The sequence below is a fragment of the Manacus candei genome, unplaced genomic scaffold (assembly GCF_025592945.1).
Source record: "Manacus candei isolate 608988 ecotype Guabito, Panama unplaced genomic scaffold, ASM2559294v1 h1tg000014l, whole genome shotgun sequence".
In the NCBI taxonomy this organism is placed as follows: Eukaryota; Metazoa; Chordata; class Aves; order Passeriformes; family Pipridae; genus Manacus; species Manacus candei.
Window position 1 is genome coordinate 34,513,631 of NW_026138062.1, and position 18,660 is coordinate 34,532,290.

General features: G+C 38.1%; 1 protein-coding gene across 5 annotated transcripts in view; it reads right to left on the reverse strand.

The window, feature by feature from the left end:
- CDK8 (cyclin dependent kinase 8) overlaps window positions 1-18,660 on the reverse strand; it is a 73,854-nt gene that overhangs the window by 24,591 nt on the left and 30,603 nt on the right. For 2 of the 5 annotated variants that reach the window (XM_051779049.1, XM_051779048.1), the window contains exons 3-4: window positions 13,336-13,446; window positions 10,123-10,263 (exon numbers count right to left, since the gene is read on the reverse strand). In XM_051779049.1, coding sequence (XP_051635009.1) covers window positions 10,123-10,263; window positions 13,336-13,446 — 252 coding nt within the window. Of the gene's footprint in view, window positions 1-10,122; window positions 10,264-13,330; window positions 13,447-14,780; window positions 15,184-18,660 lie in introns of those variants that run through there. The other 3 variants (XM_051779050.1, XM_051779051.1, XM_051779052.1) reach the window with 3 other exon arrangements.

Sequence of the window (18,660 nt, forward strand, 5' to 3'; positions counted from 1 at the left end):
AGGATGACTCTGGATGCTGTGGACACATCAGATGCAAGAGCAGAGCGTGCTCTGAAACTGGTTTTTAGGTACTATGTTATTCCACACATAATTCCAACTCCCTTTTATATTTAGAGTTCTGCCTCACAAGCAGGGATTTTGAATGGGAAATAGAAACACTGAGTACCATTTTTACTCATTAATTTTGTTGGAGCAGTTTCCACAGGTTGACAAATATTCAGTAGTACTGTAATGTCATACATCCCAATCCTTTCACACAAAGGCAGAAAATTGCCTTATTTACTCCTTGGATTGCATGCAGTTGTGGTAACTCATACCATTTTCCTTAACAGCCCTATTTTATTGTTTTTCATTTTAATAATACTCTCATTGCTTCCATATCACCCTATTTGTATTGACTAACACAACTCCTCCTGTTCTGGATTAAGAAAAAATAACAAAGGTGAAAAGCCTATGTATTAGTATGCACTTTCCAGTGGTTGTATGGGCTTTCTGTTTACCCGTTAAAGCAACTTTGTATTTCAAACAACACCTTAAAGATTGTGTTTTGTGTCACTCATGTTAAGAGCAAGACATGAAGTTGGGAGTTCATAAAGAACGAGTTTTTTATAAGTTTATATAAGTTTGTCCTATTTATAAGGTTATTTTAAAACTGCTTAAATTTCATCAAATGGCTGTTTTCTTATAATCTTTTCCTCTACGAGTATAAATCATACAAAACACAGCATTTTCTTTCTACAGCAGACTGCAGTAAAAGCATTTACTATGGCTCCTTCCTGTATTTTGAACAATTTATATTCCTCTCTCTCACAGCATTTTATGTGTTAACTTGTTTGACACAATCTTAAGGTATTTAGCAGTTAAAAAAAAAAAAACAAAACTAAACTGCAAACTGCATCTGTTTCTAAAATCATACTCTAGGGTTTTTTAAATCCTACTGCAGAGATTTTATTGACTAAGCTTACTTCAAAGGTAGATTTGTGATGAAAGAGCTTCCAGTCCCCCATACCTCTCTCAGGTCAGAACCACAAGTTATGCTGATGCTTTTTCTGTCTGGCTAGTACAGCTCATCACCTTAGTGGCAGAAATTCCATCTGAAGTTTCTACAATGCCTTTCCCCTGTAGAAGTCTTACCTCTAAATGTATTTATCTAAATGGATATGAGTTATTGCAGCCACTTTACCTGTAATTACTGCATGGCAATGCACTGAGATGACTTGAGCTAACCTTCAAACAGTGAAGGATTACCTACATTACTCTTTCAAGCACCAGAATTAGTTATTTGGCCATCTTGGAAAGCCAGTACATGAAAAAAACAGGCTAATAATGAAAGAACAAGTTCATAGTTACAGAAAACAAAGAGATCTACTATAGTCCTCCCATGAGCTAATGTCTTTGCATCGTCAAACGTGTCATATATATACAGGGAGATAGATAGAAAAATTATCTATGTAGCAGGTATCCATCTATGAATGATATTCCTCAATATTACTTACATGACACCCATATAGTTTTCATTACATTATTCTACTTTAGTTATCAATCTACTCAAATGCCTTGGAATTTAAGTTGAAGTATTTCTAAGCCTAAAAAAAGTAATAGCAAAAGTACTTTACCAGTTGGCTCTGGTGCAACTCTCAATGCATTTCTCCCACAACACATACCCTCCTGTATCTGACATCTATTTCTCATGAAATTTGGTCTGTTTTGATATCCTATCTTCTTACCAAATGTACCTGAATTTTGCTAACAGATACAAAGGTTACTCGGGGGAAAGTAACAAAGAACCAGCTTGCCCAGGTGACCTTTGTCTCCTTAAGCAGCTACACAGTATCAACACATCAAAATAATGGGGTTTTTTCCTTGTAAAAACAGAACTTGCTTTTTTTTTAAACTATTTTTTCCTAGAGACTGTAAAAGCAATGCTATTACTTTGCATATCTAGAACTCTAAAGCACCACCTTGTTTCCAGTTCACAAGTCAATATGCAATATGAGGACACTTGTGTTTCTGGTGCTGTTATTAAACATATATTCCACCAGACAAGGACAAACTTCCCAAAGGCACAGAAGAGGTCTGCATTGACTTCATATCCTGTAAGGTAAAGATACAAGTGGTTATAAAGATCAGTCCTGAAACATTGGATCTAGTCCTGAAGGACTCCAAGGAAACAAGGAGAGAGAAAACAAAAGCAGTACTCTTCACATTTATAGTGTTTATATTAATATAAAGAAAAACTACAAGTTACTTTCAGATTCAAATTTGTAGTTCCCCTTTTGCAATAGCTCTTCACTGCCTGTTAATCTGTCTAGGATTACTGGTTAAAATTATTTGATTTACAATGATGTAGAAATGTCAGGGAAAAAATACTCCACTTCCATTGCTTCTTGTGTCTGACAGTTCTACAGCAGATAAGGTAAAAATATATCACTAAAACATCAATAATCATGTAATGCAACTTCATGTCTACAAATACTAATCTGTGTTGCATTTGTATGTCCCTAAGACATGTGGTGGCAGTTCAATAGAAGTTTACACTGATTACAGAACTCCAAATTCAGAAACTCTATTTGTATTTTCTCCAGGCAATAACAGTCTCAGAGTAATTCTGCCTAGGTTTGGTCACATTATTGAACTGGTAAATTAGCAAAGCTCCTCTTATAATACATATATTGCTCTCCCTTGACCTCCTCTTTAAACTTTGGACAAAGATTGTATTTAACTTACTGTAGTTTCAAAACAAGATAGAGCAAAAAATAGTTGCCAGTATTATTGCCAGCTGTAAACATGAAGGTTGTGAGACTTCGGTTTTATCACCACAGAGGATTAATTATTTTGAGGATGGTTTATGGAAAAGAAATACTGAGCTAAAAAGCAGAAAAACCAAATTTAGGTTCCACCAGACAAAGCATAAGTCAGTACCCCAGACAAACTGATACAGTCAGATCTTTTGGAAACACCTGCAGAAGATAATAAAAGGCTACAAAAAAATTACAGATAAGGTTGGACTCAACAATCACATAAATGGGGCTTTGAACAAAAGCAGTAGTCTAAGAGAAGTGGATTTGAAAAACCCATACCTGAAATAGAGATTTCTGACATTTCCTTGCACCTTACTTTCATTTGAATCAACTTAAGAAATAAGCTTTTCACTTGGAAGTCAGAAAAATACCCACCAAATGTTCCCCTATTCAGCACTCCATCTTATTATTAATTTGAAACTAATAGCACTGTGTGGTAAAATATTATCAAGATTTTTAGGACATTTTGCTAAACACCAGTTGCTTGGACAAAAATTTTCAGGTGTTTTCTGTTGATCTCACATACTATGTAAATCTTTGAGTTTATAGTATCCTTTCACTATCCTTACTTAAAACTTGTTAAATGGCCTTGCATTTTCTTATAAGACATCTAAGGTTAAAGATGATCCATCTATAAAAAGCTATGAAAGAGTACATTCATATTCAGGAATTGCTTGAATGGATGTGCCCTGTGAACTATAAAAAACAAACCCAAAACTTTTCACTATCTTTAAAGACTGTCAATTTACAAAATCACCAGGAAGCCTTGCAATGAAGACTAAATATTGTGTTTTCATTTATATTTTCCATTGGATTCCAGTACTTAGCACCTCCAGCTAAGAATAAAAGATATAGGGCTAATCCAATAAAAGTCTAAAAATACGAATCTCTGTAACACTTTAATCCTATAGAATTAACAGGTTTTTTAATATCTTTAGGTATCTCTTTCTAGAGACACTCGTGTTACACAAGTGTTTCATACCAAAGTCCGTAACAACTGATGATCCAGTAGAAGTATATCTTTCATTTTTTGACCACACAGTTTCCAAAAAAACTTTTGGTGATACATCACCTTTTTTCTTCAGGAAAAGAAAATGGCACCACATCCTCCCCCTCATCATACTGCTGTCAAGATATATTGCAAAAACGTCTTCCTTTGCTGCAAAGTATTCCACTGCGGTCTTCACATTGTTACTTATTCCATATGAGCTATTTGATCTTTCATATTCATCTTACACTTGTTCCCTCATAGCTCCCCATTCCCTTGGTTTCTCTTCTATTATTTGTCATGAGCTGGATTTTAGACTTTGAAAAAACAGTAAGTTTTCAAGACAGATCAAATGATGAAGATATAACACATTCACAGAATAACTGGGGTTGGAAGGCACGTCTGGATATCATCTGCCAACTTGTTGAGGGTGTGTTTTCTCTCTTTGTTCACATCACTGACGATGATGTTAAACAGCACTGGTCTCAGTATCAACCCTTGGGACACCGCTCTAGTGACTGGTGTCCAGCTCAATTCCATGGCACTGATCCTTTGAGCCCATCAACTCAGTCAGTTCTCAATCCACTTCACTGTGCATTTCCTAGTCTCTACTTCATTAGTTTGTCTACAAGGATGTACAGGATGAAGAGTTGAAAGTCTTACTAAAGGAAGCTATATCCACTGCTGTTATGCCATCCATCAAGCTAGTCACTGAAGGCTTTCAGGTTGGTGAACCACGGTTTCCCCTTCATAAAAATCCATGTTGACTACTCCCAATCACCTTCATATCTTTCAGATGCTTGCAAATGCCTTCCAGGAGGATTTGATCCATCACCTTTCCAATGATCAAGGCAAGAGTGATTGACTGGCGTGTAATTTCCCAGATTCTCCTTGAAGACAGGAGTGACATTTCCTTTTTTCCCCACAGGTACATCCCCTTCCTTATGGCTATGACCTTTCAAAGAAAGTGGTCTCACAATGACTTGCATACATGAATATGAAGCACATTATTTTATGTATCTCTATAGGCTTCTCTATGGTAAACTCAAAGATCTCTACACAAACTCACACATCTCTCTGTACTTTTCTAACTGGAAGGCTGGTAGTACTGCAGCAATATGCTCCACTTCTACTTTTAAATCTGCATTTCTATAAAGTTGACAGACATTATTCAGTCAAAAGTTTGACCCAAGAGGCTATTTCTTTCAAGTTTTTTGGGTTGTTTTCCTTTTTTTGGTAGTTTCTCTCTTTTTTTTTTTTTAATCACTGGCATGAGCACCAAATACTTAAATTTTGCAATCTCCTGTGATCCATTTCTATATTTGGATTAGTTACTCGCTTGAAAGTTTAATCTAAGACAAAGAAAATACTAAGAAAAGCAGGCAAGGGAGTAGTCATGTTCCCCATAAATAGAAGCATTAAGGTACACTAGATATTATTTTAACTAGAGAACATTTAGAATTATAGTAAACTACAACTCAGAGAAGAGCACGTAATTGTAAGCATATGCAAGAAAACAAGGTTCTGCCAGACACACTGTTCTTTTGTGATCTCATGAAAGCGCACACCTAATGAAAAACACCTTGCAAACAAAAATCCTGGGAAATATAACAGCTGACAACCAAAAGAGTGATTGGACTTGGACTGGGCTTTTTTTTTTTTTCTCCTCTGAAAGAAAATCACTACCAAGTCATTATAATGCCTTTCCGGAAACGATGCCTATTACCTGTTGATATACTTAAACAGAGTAGAAAACCACTCTGCTTTTAAAAGCTGCAAACTTCTTTCTAGTAATGTGCACAGCTTTTCCTATTAATTATTTCTTCTTTTTAAGCATTTAGGTTCGTTCCTTCAAATGACCGCAGATTTGGAAGCTCTACAGCAAGACCAAAGGGCATTCCTGTATTTCTGAAGCCATCATTGAATATTGATGAGGGAGAAATCCTTGGATTCTAAAGCTCTAATGGGGAAAACAGTAAGCTGCTAGGGTAAAAATTCCACGTATTTAACTTTGCCTAATGCACACAATTAAGTGATTCACCTTCCAGAGCTTGAAAAGTAATTAAGATTTTGTCTACAAAAAAACCCCACAAAACCACTCCGGCAGTGGCTTCTCCTCACTGATTAGAACATTTCTAATCCCAAACCTGGCAGCAGGTATCCTTGGGAAGAGTCCAGGTGCCAGGAAGTTATGTTCCAACTATAATAAAGCTTAACTACCTCAAAGCAGCAGTTTAGCTGAGCTACACACTAGAACGCATTCACTAGCAGTATCCTGTGCTAGTTTGCAAATGTTCACCTCCACAGAGACACAATCCCAGACCAACTAGGACCCAGATGTTATTGACAAAGGTTTACAAACTGTCATTCCTTTGGCAAGATACAGGAGGAGGGGAACAGGAAGCAGGAGCCCAACACTGTGTTAACCCCTCTTCCATACCTGGCTTGCCAAGTGGCAATTCATCTGTTCAACACCCACTCACAACCCCACATAAAGAAATGGGCCAGAGAATGTAGTCTGAAGATTTAGAAACAAAAATAATTTTATCCTAGTGTCCCAGCTGCAGTACTATAAGTAAGACCTGTGAGATTTCCTCTGTGGTTTTTTGTTTGTAGTTTTTTTTGGGGGGTGGTGGTATGCTTTTAAGCATTGCTGCACCATGGAAGTACTTCAAATAGTTTAGATGCAAATTCTATTATTAATGTAAATTGCAGACTAATCTTACTGTCAGTGACCACACATGTAGTGGAGGGGTGCTCCTCTCTTAGCTGAGACTGGATCCTGACTGTGTAGACAGGACTACTACAAAATATTATTAAATAAAGATGCACTTTCAAACACTAACAGGCATGGCACAAAAGTTACTGTACCATGCAAAGGGACTGCTGTTTTGAGCCCATTACTCGAAAAAACCTTCCAAGCATGCTGTAAAATGCATCTTCTCTTTTCCCTTGCTGTTGAGGTTGCAGATTGATGAAAACAGATCTATGGATAATCTTCTGCTTATGCTTATTTTTGGGGTAAAATAAGAACTTGAAGCAAAGGAAGAAGTCCAATAGCTGGATATTATAAAATGGAAAAAATACTAGGAAAAGAAGTCAGCAAAATGCATGCTTCATAACTAAATTCAAAATATTATTAAAACTGTAATTGATGCACTTTGTAGTAATTACATGAAGCGTTCCTATTTCCTTCCTGCTACAATCAGAGCATGAATAAACTATCTGCTTTCAATTACTTTAAGCCATGAAATTTAAGAAAGCTGAAGAATATGCAAGTCAAGTAAGAAATTTTAAGAAGGCTGGCATTTATTTGTTGAAAAATTCTACTGGGGTGTTTCAAAGACTTATGGAAAATCTAACTACTGAAGCACTGCAGTATTCAAAGATAAATACAATCAACATCTCCCTTGCTCTGATGGAAATGGTGAACTGGCTTTCGTGTACCCAGGGAAAGAAAACAAACAGTTAACTATTTAAATAGTTAAGTTACTGTAAAGATTTGTAGGCATTTTCTTTGTTAAAGACAAACCATGAATACAAAATTCACAGTAGACAATTGTTGTCTTCTTACAGAAGGATACAGAAGGATAGTCATTTACACAAACCTTAAATAAATTAAGATTCCTTGATTCCAACACCGTGAAGACAAATTTCAGTCTAAGATCCTGTGATTTAATAGCCACTAAGTTATACTGCGTGGTTTGTGGACACTAGCAAAAAGGGAGTTGCTTTATGCTATACTTTGTTTCTGGTTAAATAAGTCAAGATCTCAAACTCCAGAACATTACCTACCTAAAAGCTAACTTCACTAAGACGTCTTAAAAAAAACCCCAACAACCAAACAACCCAACAGAAAATCAAACCAAAAGCAGAAAATTGCACTTAGATGGAAGATAATCATATAAATAACTCATATCCTTTAAAAAAAATCTTTAGTTTATGAGAGAGAAGTAGCAAATAACAGATTTTTCTGCCAAAGTACTACACTCTTTGGCTTTCTACCACCCCCAAGCACCATCACTCTTATAATAGCTAGTATATGACATGAAAGCAAGTGTGTTACTTAAGCAGCTCTGTGGGTGTATCTAAATCCAGGAAAATATAAACCACCTAGAAACTGCAGCAACACCTATCATTTTAAAGGCACAGTAAGAAAAACATAGTAAATCTGTCCAGCCATCCAATCTGGAGTTAAAATTGACAACTTAACACTGTTATTCCTGAAGAGTACCATATTCTGGAATAGAAAACCACATCTAAGCACTAACATCAGTTATTCTGCTTTGAATCAGAATATAGGTGCTAGCAAAGTCCCAATTTTTAGCTTTACTTTTCACCACTCTATCTTTCTAAGATAAAACACTAGGTAGAATCCTTTTTGTTACTCCGGTTACTCCCAGGAACTCTACGACTAAAATAAAAGGAAGAGAGCACTGGCAGGTACAATTCTGTCTTTTGTCCTGCATGAAACATGTGCCTTCTAAATGCAGCTCAAACTGGACAGTTTCAAAATGACAAGCCTGAAGGTTTCCACAGACAAGGCAGCACAGGCAGCCCCTGTACATCTTTTATAGGATTCTCACCAACACAGCTTGACAAGGTTCCGGTGGGAAGACCTCTCAATCTCTGCCTCAAGCTTTTGGTCTTTTCCTCAGATTATCAAAAGATAGCCAATTGTGAGGTGGATTTTCTGCTGGAAGAAAACTTCATGCTGGACTGAGACCACCAACTCATTTCACACAGACCAGAAAATGAGATGGTAATAGTTTTTTGCAGTTGCCAACTTATACTGTATTTGAGCTACAGACCTAGATGTGAAAGGCTCTGTAACAAATTACCCATCTCCTGAGCCATCCAGTTAACAACATGCATGGTTTTCTTTTAAGCATAACTGAGTTTTAAGTTAATAAATTTTCTGAAACTGTAGAAAGTAAAATATGAGAAAAATCTGATTCTTGATAACAGGTCATTTACTTTCTGTATGCCTCTTAAAAATATACTCAGAGTACTATTGCAGGCAGAACATTAAAGGAAGACATTACATTTTGGTTTCAAACCAAGTTGTCTAAGTAGTAAGATGCACTATGAATTTCTTTATTATATTTTGCTCCACTACTTTGAGTTATCACAAGGCCACCAGAATATTTTTGATTTTCTTTTTTCCACTCAGTGCTGAGGCTTTTGTTCTTTTCCTAAAACCAGGAGCAAATTAGAAGCAACATTCATACAATGACTTTGATAAAACAAAGCTTCTTTGTATTTCAGTTCTGAAAATGACGTTTAGCAGAGATAAATCTTTTCCCATCTTTTAAAAAGAGATATTGGCAATCTGTAAAAGCATGTATCAGGCATGAAAATAGACAAATAACTAGTCCTTGACCACATTCCCAGGAACACTACTAAAACCTGTTCAAAGACTAAAAGTGTTCAAAGACTAAAAGGAAGAGTAATAAGGAAGCCAGACTTATTGCACCAAACAGAACAGAACTAGTAATAAGGACTCATAGCAATGAAAGGTCAAAGTAATGATACTCTCATACACAAATGAAATTTCAATAATTAGAACTATCCTATGTAGGTATCATACTTTGATCACATTTTTTTTTTCACTTTACTTCTAAGAATAAGAGCTAAAGACAACTGGCTCAGGAAAACTACCAAATTTTAAGACAACAGACAAAACAAGGCCAGCTAGCTATGAGCATATTTCAAGGGCAAATAGGTAAGAATTGGTGGGATTCACCAATTTAAAAGAATTTGATGATTAAAAAACACTCAGGTTCAAAACATTTTGCTTACACTGTGGTTTGGACAGACAGCAGTTTATTTGCAGAATACTTCAGAAGTTGGCATGGCTATATTTCTGGTAGATTATAAATATTAGGAGAAGATAATGGCCTTCAAAAGCTACTTTCCTATGTAAAACTTAATTTTAGAGAATTTTTATTTTTCAGCAGTTCTTACAGCCAATCATCCTCTCCCCCACCTACACAAAAGCCTCATTTAGTTATTTATCTTCCCTGCAGTGATACTACCAGAGGCATTTTCTGTACCTCAATGTGCCTGTTATTTAAGTGAACACTTTTAAAATAGTTTGTTTAGAAAAATCAAAAAATGAAAACAGCCATCTGATACACTTGCCCTCATAAGCATATCAGATCACAGCCAGCTTTTAAAATTCACACTACTAATCAAGGCTGTTTGACTGCAGCATAAAAATACATATTTATTAGCACAAGCGTTTTTGTTTCCCAGTGATTTTTCATTAAAAAAACAATCCTTGCCCTCAATCATCATCCCAGTGCTGAAACCCATTGTGGATCCACTTACCAAATCCCTGTGTAACACCCAGTTAGCATGCAGGTAGTGAATACCATCTAGGATCTGATATAACAGCGACTTCACCATTCCTCGAGGTAACTGAACTGGTTTCTTGTTTGCTTTAGAAGCCCTGTGAAACTTGATTATATGCTGCGAAGGGGAAAAAAGAAAGGAAAATTAAAAAAGTGTAATGTTTGCGCAAAAAGATTGCCACTGATTGCTTACACAGTCTTCTTAGGCTTTTTCCCAACCCTTTATGATTCATTTTCAAAACTAGAAACATGTACCTTAAGTACTAGAAAATTAATACTGTACTAGGTAAAGTGATCACTGTCTCAAGAAAATCTCTAAAAATGAAATCAGTTTTCACTGTGGTTTAACCCCAGCAGGCAGCTAAGCCCTATGGAGCTGCTCACTCACTCTCACACACTGGTATGAGGAATACAAAACCAATACAACTGTCAAAGCTAGTTTCCTAGCAGATCACTGATCCTGGAGGTTTTAGAGATGTTTTTGTTTGGGGAGTCTTTTTGCTAAGATATGCTGATATCTTGTCTGTCACATCACATAATTACAAGGGCATTACCTCCTACACTATTTTACTTTTAGGTTTTTCTCCTACAGTAATAATGACAGTGTATTATTCAAGACCTAATGCCAAACAGAAACTTTTGCAAACTGTACTGGGAGTTTTTCACATTTAAATCAGAAGCTCGGATTTATTGCTTCTTTATTCACTATACTCTTAAAATAGTACTGTCAAAAAAGAAGCTGCTGACAGAGCAAAGCTATAGATCTGTCCATCTGAAAGTCAGCCACCAGGCCTTTAGCAATTTTAAGTGTATATACAAGCAGTGATATCAGCAACAATGAGGAGTCCAAAACAATTATGTTGTCTTAGCACTTGAGTCTCAAGTGTCACTAACTTCAATAGCAAGGTGTGCCACGGCCATGGTAACCATTTCCATTCGTCTCCTTCAAACAGAGGCAATTTCTAGAACGAACTTCTTAATTCCGTAATGGCTCGCACTTCTGTGATCATCAAAATAGCCCTGATTTTGTCCATCCAAAACCTGGCACCAGACTTCTATCATGTGTTCTTCCTACCTTCCTGATCTCTCATATTCCAGGTGCTAGTTAGCTAAACCAACTCCCCCACACCCTTTGGGAAACTGCCTTTCCTCTCCTGCCACAGCCCAGCTCCATACAGCCTGCCCTCCTTTGCTTCAAGCATCAAGTTTGGCTTTCCTGTGAGGAACAGGCACATTCCTGCCCTGCCAATGATAAAAATGAAGCTGCACAGAGGAAAGAAACACTGATGAAAAGGTGACAGTCCCTGCACAGTCAGCCAAGCACCATGTGCATGAGCATCCCTCAGCTACAAGTTTTCGCCTCCCACTTCCTCTGACTCCAAAGCTAATGTTATTTTTCACACAGTGGACAGAGAGAAGTGAATCTTCAGAGACAGGCAGAAAAACAGATGGCTGTCCTGGACTTTTTTGTTCCTGCTCTAATACACTCTGTGCCCTTTCCCAGCCTTACTTGACACCTGTTGTGCTAAATATGCACAGCACTGGAGGGCTTGGTCCATAGCTGGGGCCCAGAGCCAGCCCAGACACTGCAACTAAGTCTCTTTCATCCACGTACAGGGAACAACCAGGAGCTGGTATGACTGGGGAGCTTTGGAATTCATACAGGTATGTGCATGTAAGCATAGAAGTCAAAATTGAGGGTCATTCCTAAGTTACTTATATACAAACCAGTGTTTCATTAACAGAAATGCTTCTGCAGTGATTTAGGTTAAATATGAAGCAATGCAGAAATGTATAAATACAAAGACAGGTAACTAATAGTCACAATCATCCTAACAAATATAAAGCCTTGCAGCACATTTTGAAACAGAAAAAAACCCCGAACATTGCTAAATTTCTGTAGCTTAGCATATCATAAATGCAGGGAAGCAGTGGGAAAAAAAGAATGTGCTTGTTTTTCCTCTACATTAAACAAAACCAAAACCAACTTTACTCAATTTCCTGAAGATGATGTGGTTTTTGTTTATCAGCCTTCAGAATGTCTCAACATTTCAGCTGTTTGATAACTTTCTTTGTCTCTAATTTTATCTTGGTAACAAAATCTCAATGCCAAGTACCAGAACTTCCAAGACACTTAACAGTGAGAAAGTATCTTTGACTTAGCTTAGCAGAAAGAACACTGACACACTAGTTTTTAGGCACTAGTTTTTCAGGCTACTGAGTTATTCCCAACTACAAGAAACACTATTTTCCAAAATTAATTTTACTCTGATTTGTGTTCAGCTACATGCTGAGGAAAAAACAACTCATGACTAATACTGTTAAATTCTTACATGAACACAAACATAAAAACGTCCATCTCATTCCAAATTGCTTCCACTGCACCCTTTGATCTGAATCTTAGTATCTTTTAAGGTTAGTATTACAATATTTGTACCATTGAGAGCAATGGTCAACTTGTATGTCAATTAATTCGAGGCACACACACCTTTTTTCAGGGAAGACAAGGTTGCATGGTATTCTTAATTTTTCATGATCCTACTTTTATTTTTTTAAGTATTCCAAATGGGTATTAAGCTTAAAAATACTGAGTTAACAGAGGAAAGTGGTATCTATCTTAAAACAAGTACTTTTACTCCAACATGTTTATATTTTAAAGTTCTATCTTGCAATTAGGAATAAACAGCTTTCCTCCCGAATATATAAAATTTCTGCAGAGGAGTTGAGTAAAAATTCTTCCTACTGAAACATATGAATTAAATTTCCATTATATACAGTGCCACTACTCTCACTTCATGTATTCACGGATGACAATCAATGTAACAAACTCTAAACTGTCCTAATCAGAAAATAAGTTTGTCATTTTTCAAAGGGAATTCACTTGTATCATCAATTACATTTTCCTGCACCCTACTTTAACTGTAATAGGCAGTTCTATTCTATATTTATTTAACTAGAGTTCTAGCTACTGAGAACTAATTGCAGATTTTTATCTTCTTAAAGAGATCACAGGTTAACTGTGTACTGTGTTGACTCAACATTTTCCGTTGCTTTCCCTTTAGTACTGAAAATGCATCCAACAAGCATGGAGTATGAGGCTATACCGTGCTTAAAATGATGTCTCCCCTGATCTTGTCCCTTTGCAGCAGCTAAAACTCTAAGCCTGGTACCTACAAACAATTTACCTTACCCAGAGGTCATGCTCAGCGTAGTCAAAGAGAAGCCACACCTTCCTGTCAGCATGAGAAAGAAACACCTTTTGCAGAGAAATGACATTTGGATGCTTGAGCTCCCGCAGCAACTGCAAAAGACAGAAAGTCCGCAACAGTTATATCCACACATCCAGAGTTGTGAAAGGGCTGGAAAGTCCTTTTAATAGTCTTTGCTACACACTCTACAACACAAATAACAAAAGTTGAAATCTGCAAGTCACAGAGAACCACATATCTTTTAATGAAAAAAAGAGTCCTTGGTTTGAAATCAAAGCTGAAAGCAGGTCATAACCCCCTCAGGGCATTCACTCCCTACTCATTTCCTAAAAGTTGAAGTCTATGTAAACCTCACTATTATCCAGGATCAAGACGACTCCGCAAACAGCCAGCTGTAGCATCTGTCCTTTCCCACAGGCTGTAATCTTCGACAGTGCCATCTGGGGGACCCAATTTTCTCCTGACTCCCAGTTATCTGAAAATGTCACATTCTGGTTGCGGACATTTGAAACTGAATGACTCGTTTCAGAGCCTGTCGATGCAGTCAGCTAAATGAAGATGTGGTTTGTAAGGTGGAATCAGCTGATCTACAAGGTCACCACTCTCTACAGAAGTAGGTCCAACTCCCTCCTACAACACAGATTACATGAGACAGTGCACTCAAGAAGCCACCCATAAAACAGCTCCCAGTTCAAGAGAAAACTACCCCAGATGCACAAAGGCAATGACCTGCTGCAGAGCTCTTGAGCCAAGCACTAACAGCAGAGACAGCCCCAGTGACCCCAGTGAAGGGACACAGCTAGAAGAACTTCTTTCAGCAGCACTGAGCCATTAAGCCTGCTCAGCTGCTTCAGAAACTACAGCTTTAACCCCACCAAAAGAAAAGCATGGATGAGATACAACACAACAACTGAATACAGACAGCATCAGTCTATTTGAGCTCTATGGGTCATACTGCGATCATATCATACTCAATTGTTAAGAAAGAAAAAAAAACTTTATCTAAGCAAACTATGGTCAAGCGTGGCTACCCAAGACTAGATGAATTCTTGCCAGCTCAGTCTGCCAGAAATGATGACATTTGTAATAAAAAGAATTGTGACAAATACCTCTAATTAAAATTTTGGAGACGGCCAAATAAAGTGAAACAAAGAACTTTTATTAATAGCACGCTGGGCGCACTGCACTCGTGACCAGGTCCAAGTACACCCCAAATGTGAGGGATGAGCCCTTTAAAGACTCTTTGATTTACATAACCACTCCCTCGCTCCTCCCATGCCAAGCCTCCCTCTTTTCTTCCTTAAAAGGTGATAGTCTTCTTCTTGCAGTCCATGGGTTGTTTTAACCAACCTATCAAGTTGTTTCCCTGCCCCAGCCGCATGGTCCCTTGGCAGTGAGCCCAGACTGGTCTTACTGCCTTACATGCCTTCCTGCCCGCCTTCACACCATAACTGTAACAGTAAGTAACTGTAGGTAACCCTGTAAGCAGAACAGTAAGCAGCAATAGGTAGCTGTAAGCAGAACAGTAAGCAGCCCACCAGTCCTTGGCCATAAAATGGCTCCCCAACCCCCCAAATAAAATGACCTCCAGGTATCTTGGCATGAGGCAACCACGGAAACCGCTGCTTGTAATAAAACCGTCTTATTTCCTGCAGAATGGTTAAGGGTTTGGGTTTTATTAAAACAATGGAAATTGAAACTACTATTTGAATATGCAATTTTACTTCTGAGAATGAATTATTTTCAAGAAAATATAATTTTCCCTCTACGTAATAGAGGAAACAAAAAAATTCATTCCTTTCTACTTATACCTTTGTCACATATGGTAACTTTTTAGAAGCTACTGAGACAGTAAAATGGAGGTAGATATCCACATGTTTGTTTCCCTCTTTTCTATTTCATTTGAGATAGACTCCCATCCCTACTCACTGAGCAGTCTTCAGTGTGGCATTTCTTGAACAAGAGGGCCTATAGCCCACAGAGATTTTCTCTCAAATATGAGATCAAACAGGGAGACAGAGTTGAGGAGACAAAGCAACAATACAAATCAATGCAGAAAGCAGTAGTTTCAGCATGGTAAAACTCTTAAGATCTGTCAAAGCATTACATCAAGACACTTAAAGGCAGGATCCACAAGAAGTATGGAATTCTTTAAATTCTTCTAATTCCTACAAAGCATAAGATCAGCATGGGAAAACCCAAGAAATGCTTATTTGCAAATTTTTATCAATTACAGGTGGGAACTGCCTGTGGTAAATTAACCCCAGCCAGCAGTTAAGCCCCACATAGCCACTTTCTCACCTTTCTCAGTCAGATGTGAGTGGAAGAACAAAAAAAAAAGCAAGCAAATTTTTGAGTGAAGATAAGACAGTTTAATAAGTGAAGGAAAGAGGAAATAAACAAGCACCAAACCCACAACAAAACAACAGAAGCAATGAAAAGGCAATCACTCACAACTTCCCACAAGAAGACTGATGCCTAGCCAGTCTCAAAAGGGAGGAGAGGCAGAGTGGGAAACAGAGAAAGCCTGAACACTGTCAGCAATAGCCAAAACACTGGTGGGTTATCAACATTACTTTAGCCACAAATCCAAAACACTGCATTCTACAGACTGCTATGGGTAAGATTAACTGCATGGCAGACAGAGCCAGTACAGCATGAAAGACCAGCCTCTCAATGGTGAATGAGGTTACAGTGTTTAAGGATACACTGTGCCAGTCCTTATAACCCAAGAATTTTTGTTTAATCAGCATAAATTCACATCTTAAATTTATGCTAAACATCTTGATGAATTAGCTGTACCAGAAGACTGCATGATAGTTCAGCAACTAAGCATCCATACCAAAATGCCATCATACTTCCTGTGGCCTGATGGACACATCTTTACCAGACACAGACTATTCCTCGATGAAAGATGCAGATATTAGTAAGAGCTCTAGAAAATAATATTAATTTTCTCTTTTCTGTCCTATTTTAAGTCTGTCCTACTCTTTACTCCAGAGGTAGCAGCTATCACTTAGCTAGAAAATCCAATCTCTATACATCAAATCTGATTCAGCTTGGAGAGCACATCAAGAACCCATCACCAAAGCTGGTCCAGAATATCACATAAAGGTGAGAAAATTTTGAGTACTGCAGCAGAAAGCTTTCCTGTCTGCATTGTGAGGTAACATAGATATAATTCTCATTCATTTGTGCTAGAGGTAGTCAATCCCGCAGACTTGGAGATTCACAGCATTCCTTGCTTTTTCCTCCCCAATCCACCTTGATCACTCCCTTTCTTGCCTTTTATCTTTCCTCTAAACATCCCAGCAGTCCTCTCAAATGCCCAAAAAACCCCCTATCCTCCTGTATGATCTACAGCAATCTGCTTTCCTTCTCATCAGTTACAAAGCCCCCGCTGGCCCTCCTCAAGGACACACCTGAGGAGTTCCTTTTGTGGTCCATCACCAACTGTCACTGATGGCAGCTGTTACTGTTTGTGCATCTGTGTACTCAGTTTATCATTATTGCTGATTTCTGCCTTTGCCTCTCGTGCTAAATAGCCGTTAACTACATTCTGCTTAAAAAACCTGATGGGTTTGGTCAAAGCCAGACAGCTACAGGCACCCCAGTGAATAGGATGGCTAACATACAGCAGCAAAAAAGATCGCTGCAGTGGTGACAGATGATTCTTGAATCACTGTCTTGGAAAGGTTGAAACCCTCAGAGTGACAAATGCAAACAGTGTCTGAAGGGCAGAAAGAGCTCATGCAGATCATAACACATCACACGGTCTGTAACAAGCATTTTCAGCAACCTCAGTCTCTCTCTAGCCCATATGCCACATGCCTCTCCTACCAGATGATATGATTTGTGTCCAGCAGCTGACAGAGTTCAAAGACAGTTCAGACACAGTAGACTGCAAGAAACATGGTCTGAGTATTGGTATGATGCCTAGTAATGATAAAAACTCTTTTTTGGCCTAATGACTCTGATACCTAATTGCTTCTGTCTCTCCTAGCTCAGTTCTGTAGAACACAAAGAGAAAGAAAAAAACTATGTGTCTGGCTATCAGTAAATTGCCTTCCTTTTCATCTGTGTATCACACGATGATTCAAACCTATTCTCTCAATCAGAAAGGTTTCCCTTTTATTGGTTAGACCCTCTTTAAAGAAGGAAGACCCAAAAGACCTTTAAAGAGATAGAAATCAGCAAATGATGAAGATGCCAATACATCTGGTTTGACTTGTGTTAGAAGCCCACGTTGTCCCTGACTGGTCTTGCCCTTGCTTTCATATTGTTCAAGATCCAGCAAGGGAAACAGCATCCCTAAGTGTAAGTCCTGGGCTTGCACTGAGGTTCCTCTACCTCCCTCTTGAAATGCAGAAATACTCCTTCCACAGCCATAGGGCAGCTGGGGGACAGCAAAGGAAAGTGTCCCAACGATGCATAAAATCGTTAAATTGCTTCACAAACCAGGACAAAGTGGAGTAAGCCAGGATGTTATTAAATAATCAACAGGAGCATTAAGGGAGCCTGGCAAACTGCTGCATGACTAAAGCCAATCTTTTCTTTCACTAACAACAATTATCTTTCACATCAAATATGAGCTGAACTCAGCACAATTCTTTATGAACATGATCTCCTTCCTCCGGTGATATTCCCACATTTCCCATAAAGCTCTCCACCACTACAGCACTTCTCATGAGCCAAGACACTGCACTTTTCACATAAGTGAGGATTTCTAGCTATACTGCAAATGCCATTCCACCCTGCTCTTGATGCTTGCTAATATTTGTGGTCTGTGGGGAATGTTAACCTGCATAGTGCTGCAATATTACCTTGCTTCTAAAATTCAAGTTGCATCAGGTAGATTTAAATTAGTCATCAGGAAAATTTCTTCACCCAAAGGCTTGTTAAGCAGTGGAACAGGCTGCCCAGGGAAGTGGTTATGTCACCATCCTTGGAGGTATCTAAAAGACATGCAGATATGGTGCTAAACCACTGGTTTAGTGGTAGATTTGGCAATGCTGGGTTAATGGTTGGACTTGATGATACAGGTCTTTCCAAACCTAAACAATTCTATAATTCTATAAATGGAGCACAGACTCATTTGTTAGAGCAACTGGCCAGGTGACCTGGCCTAGAAGGAGTTTCTCTGATGTCCTGATCAGGACATTAGCTGTTTTAGAATAAGCAGCTCCTTGCCCTCACAGCCTTTATTTGAGTGCCATGCAGCACACTTCCTCCAAAGCTTAGAACAGTCAGAAAGCTGGCTACACACAAAGTCATCAGCAATATCAACCAAACATTCATTTAAACAA